General features: G+C 46.7%; 1 protein-coding gene across 1 annotated transcript in view; it reads left to right on the top strand.

The window, feature by feature from the left end:
- The window catches only part of LOC119410271 (transmembrane protein 42-like), an 8,740-nt gene extending 617 nt beyond the window's left edge, over positions 1–8,123 (top strand). Inside the window, exons 2-3 of the mRNA XM_037677187.1 lie at positions 7,760–7,906; positions 7,980–8,123. Coding sequence (XP_037533115.1) covers positions 7,760–7,906; positions 7,980–8,123 — 291 coding nt within the window. The remainder of the gene's footprint in view (positions 1–7,759; positions 7,907–7,979) is intronic.
- The last annotated feature ends 1,481 nt before the right edge of the window (positions 8,124–9,604 follow it).

Below are 9,604 nucleotides of genomic sequence, written 5' to 3'. Positions count from 1 at the left end.
GTGCCAATACTGTGTCAATACTGTGCCAATACTGTGTCAATACTGTGTCAATACTGTGTCAATACTGTGTCACTGCATACCTGCTGGAACTAAAAGATCCCTACAGGAAACTTATTTGACAGACTGACACTGATTTAATGACCTACTATATAAATTAATACAATTTAGGTCATTGTATTTTATAATATTTCATATTTTCATTTAAATTTAAAATATCTTTGATATTTCTGATTAGTGTACCTTTCGTTCAGTTGTTTTTTCATAGAGAATCAATAATCAAAAAATGAAAAATTTCTTGTCATTTCTTTATTCATTTTTATGTAGGATTCAAAAAATACAATACATCATTGTTTTCTGCATTTTTGACTTTAACCTCACATCAAAAATGAAACTTTGAAAAACTGTCCTGCCACTTATTTGATTTTGATATTTGTGTTCTATCAAACGTGTGACCTGGAAGTTGTTTGTGTGTGGGGGGGGTGTGTGTGTGTTTGTGTGTGTTTGTGGGGTGGGGTGTGTGTGTGTTTGTGTGTTTTGGTGTTTTGCATGCATATCAATGCCATGGCCTCGCTGGAAGCACACTTGGCATTAATCCAAAAGTTGCTTAAGACAGGTAAGACACGCAGAGATTTCCTTTACACTGCAGCAGATGTGGATCCAACAGAGCTCAGAAACGAGTGTCAGAAGAGTGTGTGCAGAGCACAACCTGAAACACAAAAGGAACGTTCTATTTTGTATAGGCACAGCCCTTTAAGGCTATCGCTAGTGGGTTTATCCCTTCGCGCGCAGCACTGAAAACTTTAGTCCACGCCCACCTGCTGTGTGGGCCTCACCCCCGGTCCGTATAAATTACGGTGAGACCGGGTAATCGGCTCCCATTTTTTCTTCAGCCAGCTAGCTAGCACTGTCAGAAGAACGACGAAGGAAAAGTTGTCCAGCTTTGACCGACACAACCTTTGCTAAGGATGCCTGGGTCTCCGCCACGCCAACCTCCTGCCGTCCCGGTGAGCTCTTCCTCCCCGAGGAGAAGCAGAGATGAGCAGCCTTGTTCAAGGTAAGTGCCGAGGAGTGCTTTTCCGTGGTGGGCCACTACACGCGGGACGACGCCATCGCCTTTTCTAACTTTTTTTTCTCGTGGTGAATCGGATGATTCCCTCGAAAAAGGCAATGTTGGCAGCAGCTCAATCTGTGTTTTTTTCCCTCGGACCCCCCCCCCCCGAAGCCAAGCTTGGTGGAGGCACTTGAGGCAAAAGCTTCCAGGATGGACCAGCAACCTATTCCTCCAGGAAAGCATGACCAGAGGGTGACAAAGCTCTCCAACCGAGCTTACCAGTGCACATCCCAGGCGGTTCGCGGCGAACAACAACGTCGCCCTGCTGGCCTACAGCATCTCAAAGAGGCTGGAGGAAACCGACCTGCTGGAGGAGACAAAGAGCTCTCTCTGTAAGCCGCTGATGTCATCTTAAACATGTGCGCCACCTCTGCGGTCTGCCTGTCCAGCATCGCTGCCCGGATGACCATGATCCAGAGGACCACCTGGCTCTGCCTCTCGCCATCCTTGTCCGAGAGGCTGCAGAAAGACCTGCTGGAGGGCCCCATCACCCCAGAGGCACTGTTCGGGGCCAACTTCAGGACCATCCCTGAGAAATCGCAGAGGTCCGAGGAGGTCTCAGAGACTGTACACCATCTGGTGACGTCACAGTCCTCCTCCTGCCCCTTCGGCCATTGGAGGGACCGCCTTGGCCAGCAACAGCAGCAGAGGCACTCCACAGCTGCGGCAATTCAATTCAATTCCATTCAGTTTATTTATATAGTGCCAAATCACAAAAAAGTTGTCTCAGGGCACTTTACAGAAACATTCACATACATAAAAGCCAATTAGTAAAGTTCTTTATCTAAGGAATCCAGCAGACAAGTTGAATCTTGGCTTCGTTGCAGTCTCCCATCCTGAGCAAGCACAGTGGCAACAGTGGAAAGAAAAACTCCCTTTTAAAGGAAGAAACCTCCAGCAGAACCAGACTCAGGACAAGCGGCCATCTGCTTTGACTGGCTGGTTGAGAGGACAGGAAGGAGAGACAGATGAACACAGAATGGTAGGTCCAGGTGTATCTGAAAGACAAAACAAAAACAAACAGCGGCAGCGACTTCACGCTCCGCTCCTCCACCAGCCCCCTCTACTAGGGAACAGCTCCTTGAGGGGAAGGTATGTTTTTTTGACTATGTATGTTTTTGATATAAAACAGAAACATCTCTGAAAGTAAAGTTTTCTTCTGAGACTGTCAGATCAGCTGATCTCTCAGCTGCCTCTCTTCACACATTCCCTACATAGAACGAACCAGTAACCTCTAAACAGTGTTTTAAATGGCACCGCAGTTCAGTAAATATCACAAAACGTCTGCCACGTCAGCTAAAGTTATGTTTTTTCAGCAGACCAAGTCCAGTAAAATCCCTCGTTTTCAGCCAGAGCCCGTTTTTAATTTCTGCTGTTTTCTGCCCACTCACAGCGCAGCGAGAGTAAACTTGTTTCTCCTTGACAGCTGCAGCCTCCACCGAAACGGCGTCTCACTCAGAAAGCGCTCACGCCTCCTCTCAGTGCGTGCCGGCTCACCTCAGCACTATGAGACCGCAGCCTGGGCTCAGCACAGAGGCACACATACAGCCCTTTTTTTCTGTCGGAGCCGCCCCCTGGGTTCCCCCAGGAGAGTCTACGGAGCGGGTGATGGCAGTAAGGTCTTTTTTAGCCTGGTTGACGTTCATGAGGAACATGACACAACACAAAATGCGTGCTCGCTCTCCGAGCGCTACTCAGAGTGGCAGCGAGTGTGTTCCCTGGACAGATGGATGGACCGTCTGATCAGCAGGGGTTACACGCTGCAGTTCGCAGCTCAACCCCCACCGTTCAGAGGGATTATAGAGATGGTTCTGTCTTCTCCAGAACATAGCTTGTCTCTTCAGTCAGAAGTTCAGGAATTTCTGACGAAAAACGTGATTTCCAGAGTTCCCAACGGAGAGGAAAATATGTTTTTTTTCCCTCCCACTATTTCCTGGTTCTGATAAAAATCCGGAGGGATGAGACCCATTCTCGACCTGTTCATGTTCAGCAATTCGATCATAGGGAGACAATTCCACATGCTGACAAACAGCTGCTGGAGAACTTCACCAGAACGACTGGTTTTCACCTCCATAGATCTGAAGAGCGCATATTTTCACATTTCCATCATTCTGAAACACACCACACATGTTCTCGAAATGCGTGGAGATTGCTCTGCAGTCATTACACATGGCAGGAATGAGAATTATTTTTATCTGGAGGATCTGCTCTTATTAGCTCGGTCCAGTTAGAAAGCTGTCGCACAGAACAAAACGCTAGTGTTCCACCTGCTAATTCTGGGGTTTCTATAAACTGGGAAAATCTTCCGTTCGTCCGTCCCAGATGATTGTTTATCTGGAAGTGGAGCTAAACTCAACTACAATGAGAGCCGTGTATCACAGCTGAGAGCCGAAGCTCTGTCAGCTCAGCTCCGCCGTGTCAAACCCTGCAGCATAGTGACAGTTCTGCCTGTCATGGGATGATGTCAGCGGCCCACATCGTGGTTCCGCTGGGCCTACTTCACATGAGACGCCTTCAGAGATGGTTCGTCCGCCTGTGCATAGATCCTGTGCGCCAGAAGAGGTGGATTATCTTTGTGCCCCCCCTCCGTGAGAACGGATCTGAATCACTGGGGAAACCCTCTCATTCTGTCAGAGGGAGTTCCCATCAGCAGGCCTATGTCACACGTCTCAGTTTTCACAGACGCGTTTTTGTCAAGCTGGGAGGAATGTGTCTGTCCCAAGCAGTGGGAGCACAGTGGCTGGACCACGTCGCTTCTCATAAATGTGCTAGAATGTTTCACGGTCTGAAATGTGACTCAGCATTTTGTCCCTGCTGTGGGATCAGCATTTTCTGATCCACACAGACAACAAGGTGACGGCAGTTTACATAAACCGTCAGGGAGACGTGTGCTCAGCTCAACTGTTACGCATCGCGAAACAGCTGGTGTGTTGGGCACACAAAAACCTGCTCTCCATCAGAGCAGTGTACATTCCCAGCATCCTGAATAGGCGAGCGGAAATCGTGTCGAGGGGCGGTCCCCACCACAGAGACTGGAGCCTCCATCCCGAGCTGATTTCTCGGATTTGGAGCAGGTTTTGGCCAAGCAGCAGTGGATCTGTCCGCGACACGGGAGAACGCCCAGTGTCAATTATGGTTCTCACTGAGCCCACGAGACAACCCTATGTTAGGAGTGGACGCCTTCGATCACAGCCCATGGCCAAAAATGCTCCTTTATGTGTTCCCTCCAGTCCTGCTGATATCACGGACCCTGGACCGGGTCCGGTAGGAAGAACCGTCAATCGTCCTTGTTGCTCCCGAACGCATAAGCTAGTCCACTAGGTGGCATGCTGTCCTTTCTGCAGCAACATCTCACCTTCTTCTGTCCTATGCGCACATTTTTCATGTTATGTGGTGCACACGGCCGCACTGCGCTGCTTTCTGCATATGTTCGTGTATTACTGGGACAGCTCTTCAGGACGTCCTCTATCCACCCAGCGCCTCTCACACTGATTGTGTGGGGCTATTTCTGAAGCTTACAGTTCATCTGGACTGGATCCTCCAGAGAATCTCAGAGCACATTCCACCACAGGGTGTTCATCCTCCATGGCTCTGCACGGAGGGATGACAGTGAAGGATATTTGTATTGCGGCTGCCTGGTCATCGCCATGTTCAATTATTCGTTTTTATCTATGTGATGTTTCTACTTTCTCCATGACCCATTCTGTTCTCATGGTTCTGACAGAATGATTATTATTTATTTCATGGAGCCTCACTTTTGAGTTCACACCTACCTGCATGCAGTCGCAGTGTGAGATATTTATTATCAGTCACAAGTTCATGAATGCTGATTTTATTGTTATTAATGGGTTCATCCTGAGGAGCTATTGGTCTGCTCTGTTCATCGTTCCACAGTTACAATTCGTATCCTCCATTGTTCCTATTCACAGCAGCAGGTCTGCTATCTCAGCCTTTTTTCCTCACCAGAGATCTTCTCCAGTGCGCTCCTGTGCATGGAGCACGCAATTACGCAGCACGTAATTATGCACACAGAAGGCTGAGTGATGAAATATTTTTTGTGCAAGCAGGTGCTTCATGTTGTGTCTGAGTGGACCCAGTGAGGCATAGACTACATCCTGCTTCACCTTTTACCCACTAGCGACAGCCTTAAAGGGCGAAGCCTATATGAAATAGAACATTGGTTACGTACTGTAACCCCAGATTCTGAGTATAGGCGCAGCCCTTTAAGCTCTGGGCCTCACTGTTTCCTAAATGGCTGAAGAAAAAAGCTATTTGGGAGCCTATTACCCGGTCTCACCGTAATTTATACGGACCGGGGGTGAGGCCCACACAGTAGGTGGGCGTGGACTAAAGTTTTCAGTGCTGCGCTGCATGCGTAGGGATAAACCCACTAGCGATAGCCTTAAAGGGCTGTGCCTATACCCATACAATCAGGGGTTACAGTACGTAACCAACATGTTGGATGCAGAGTTGGAGATGGCTGTGTTTAATTCAAGTCAAGTCAGGTTTATTGATAGAGCACATTTAAAACAGAAACTGTTACTAAAGTGCTTAACAAAAATATCACAACTTCAAATAAAAAAGTAGCAAGATATATTTACAGCACATGGAATAAAAATATAAAACCAAAAACAATTAGAAACAATGAAATACTAAATCAGATCTGATGACCTTGTGTTAAATAGGAATGATAACAAAAGCATAAACAGAATCAGTTTCAATGAAAAACTAGATCTAAATCCAATCACCCTGTGTTAAATGTCAATGAGTACAGATGTGTTTTTAGGAGAGTTTTAAAAGCAGAGACTGAGGTGACCTGTCGAATGTTGATGGGCAGATTGTTCCAAAGTTTAGGACCCACGACCGAGAACGCTCGATCTCCTCTGAGCTTCAGCTGGTTTTTGGTACAGTCAAAAGCAGCTGGTCTGATGATCTCAAAGCCCGAGAAGGAGTATAAGGATGAAGAAGGTCGGAGAGATATGATGGTGCAAGGCCGTTAATGCATTTGAATGTCAGCAGGAGAATTTTAAAATCAACTCTGACACGTACAGGAAGACAGTGAAGGGAGGACAGAACCGGAGTAATGTGCTCAAACCTGTGAGTTCCTGTTAGTAGCCGAGCTGCAGCATTTTGTACGAGCTGGAGACGTGAAAGTGAAGCCTGACTAACCCCAACATAATTAATTAATTAATTAATTATCACTAAAGCAACTGTGAGTAAGTTGTAGAATGGTTGTATACCTGAGTTTACCCTGGATGTATCTGGGACTTCATTCTCATGCCTGGCCCTTTAATGCAGTGATCTCTTGTTTTAATTTTTTTTTCATAAGAGCCATACTGACAGATCAAAGTCGAGGGGAGAGCTGCGATATCACCCCAAGTCACTCAAAGAAAAAAAAATTGAACAACCCACCTATGAACAAAAAGAAACACAGCCAGCACAGTATCTGTTTAAACACAATGTACCTTAGTACTGAGATGAGTGGAAGCTGCATGTCCTTGACTTTCTTCATGTTGTATTTGTAATTTGTTTCAGCCACAGTGAGACATTCAAGATGGACATGGGTCAGTCATTTTCTCTGTTTTTGTTTGATAGTGTTCTTGTTTGAAAATGTTGACTCACAGGTGTAAAAATGTCAGTTTTTATCCATTACCCCAGTCCCATGAAGAAAACAAGTCAACAATAACAATTACCAAAGTCCATGCTCAACAATGAATATGATGTAATGTATGTACGGATGAAGATGCCCCCTTCACATTTCCACCTGCCCCCTCATGTAACCATGTCTGGAACCGGCCCTGTGATGCTCCTACTTCCTTCAACACAGATGACAGCAGGTGCAGAGACGCGCGCGGCCTGTGATCAGCTGATCCATCTGAAGTTAACAGGACTTTTTTTTTTTACCTCTTCCAGCCAGTTTGACCTTCTTCCTCCTCAACAAGTAGATCAACACAATTTTATATTGTGCATTCTCATTTTGTCTTTGCGCTGTATGATTTGTGAAGCTGCATCACAGAAGCCCGAGCCGACATGCACAATTATTGCGTAATGCACCAGCACGTTTTAAAAACGTACTGGCTGTGCTGGTGTATTGTTGTAACCTGTCACGAGACGAGAGCCACCATCATGGAGAGCTGCATGTGGCTCGAGAGCCGCACAAGAGTATCATGCCTCAGCACTGAGGAGGTGGATTTATTTAAATATGAAAGCTCTGTCGAACAAATGCGACATTTAACCTGCAGAAAATAATATGAATAGTAAACTAAGAGTGACTTGAAATGAATTTGAATTCAGATAGATCAAGTGGAAACTCTAAGAACAGGATGAAGCAGCAAGGAAATTAAAACAAAGAGCTTATTTTCCAGTATGAGATCAAAATGGTCCCACACGACAGAAACCTTTGTTTTGGTTTGTTGCTCCATAATTCTTGATGAATTTAAAGATGACCAGCAAAAGATCAAAGGTTATTTTAGCAGCTGCATCCTGTTGTCGGTGCGAAGCAGCTCCTGTGTTGGTCACGTGACTTTCTAGCGACACGTGGTTTGCTCACCGGTGTTGTCGGACCATCACTAGTAAATGCACTAAAAGACACGTGTTCCCAAGATGAACATAAATTTGAGTCCATGTAACCTGGTGTTGTTTTCTCAGCTTCACGCGCCCCTCAGGCTGCTGTGCGCGGGCCTGCTGTTCTGCTGTAACGCGGTCATGTGGACCATGTTCTCCAAGGCTCTTCATCACTCCTCCTCCTCAGCCAGGGCCACCGTCACCACCACCGCCTCCAACTTCATCTCCTCTGTAAGACCCTGAACACATCTCTGGCTGTGAGGAGTCACGTGTGAAGCTAACTGGTGTCTGTTGGTGCGTTCAGGGCATCCTGGGGAGGTTCATGTTCGGGGAGAGCCACAGCGCAGTGTGGTGGACAGGCATCTGTCTCGCTCTGGGTGGACTGCTGCTGCTTCATGCTTCTGCTCCACACCCCCTCACACACGAGGAAACACCAAAGGACAAGTGAGGCATCTGGTCCGGAGCGCGAGTCTCCTCAGGCACCTTCACAGCCCAGATGTGGAGTCCAGCTGCAGTCGGAGCAGGTCTCCAGGCAGGAAGGTTTGTGTGGACGCAGGTTTTCAGGTTGTTGAACCGACTGGACCTCTGAGCTCTGGAGAATCTGAAGGACACTGAAGTGTGAGTGTGGACAGCAGGAACATCAGGTCCAACAGAACAGTCCAGGTCCAGACTTTGTCTTCACGGTCCCACGATGCAGGATGAAGCAGCGACTGCTGAAAGAGCACAAGGCCCCCTCTGTTCTCTGCTCTCTGCTCCGAAACAATCTTGACGATTATTCTGAAAACATTTATGGCTACAGTATTTTCACGGTCTGGATAAGTAATGGAGACATAAATATTTCCACACTTCTTCCCTGTTGCTTTATTTAAAGTATTATTTTTAAATTTATCAGACAAATTCAGTAGTTTTATTTTTTATTTAATAAAGACGGACATGTGATTAAGATGTTCATCTTTGGTTCATTCACCGCACCAAGCCTTCAGGTCAGGATTTAATGTGTTGGTGTGTTCAGACCACACAGGGTCAACATATGGTCCAGGGGCCAGAAGTGGTCCGTGGACAATCTCCATCTGGTCTCCCATGTCCCTAAATAAGAAAAGGACAACCAAAAGTTTATTGATGACACTTTAGTTTGTTTTCAGTCACTTAAACATCTTGGACAAAACCATCCATCATCCACCCATCCATCATCCACCCATCCATCATCCATCCATCCATCCATCAATCATCCACCCATCCATCCATCATCCACCCATCCATCCATCATCCATCCATCCATCATCCATCCACCCACCCATCCATCCATCTTCCACCCGCTCACCCATCCATCATCCACCCATCCATCCATCCATCCATCATCCATCCACCCACCCACCCATCCATCCATCTTCCACCCTCTCACCCATCCATCCATCATCCATTCCTCTTTGTTCTGAAGTCAGGTCTCGGGGGCAGCAGCTTGAACAGGGAGGTCCAGTCATCTCTTCACAGCCTCTTCCAGCTCCTCTGGGAGGACTCCAAGGAGTTCCCAGATCAACAGAGAGACAGTCTGTCCATCATGTCCTGGGTCTCCTCCCAGTCAATCATGCCTGAAGGGTCCATCCTTACCAGATGTCTGAACCACCTTAACTGGCTCCTGTGGATGTGGAGGAGCAGCGGTTCTACTGAGTCTCTCCTGATAACTGAACTTCTCACCCGGTCTCTAAAGGAGAGTCCAGCTGCCCTGCAACTCAACCTCCTGTATCCATGATCTCATTCTTTTCTATCGTTTGTTGTAATAAAGCTCATGTCAGACCTTTACTGCACCGTCCCACTGTTTACCACACAAGCTGCTTAATGATCATCACTACACCTGTTTAAAGACCAGGTGTTTAAAAAATGGTTTACTTTGCAAATAATACACTTTCAATTTAATGAGTGAAACATGAA

This window comes from Nematolebias whitei, chromosome 5 (assembly GCF_014905685.2).
Source record: "Nematolebias whitei isolate Nwh7 chromosome 5, NemWhi1, whole genome shotgun sequence".
NCBI classification, from domain to species: Eukaryota; Metazoa; Chordata; class Actinopteri; order Cyprinodontiformes; family Rivulidae; genus Nematolebias; species Nematolebias whitei.
The sequence above is the reverse complement of the archived record's forward strand: the minus strand, read 5'-3'. Positions and strand labels throughout refer to the sequence as shown.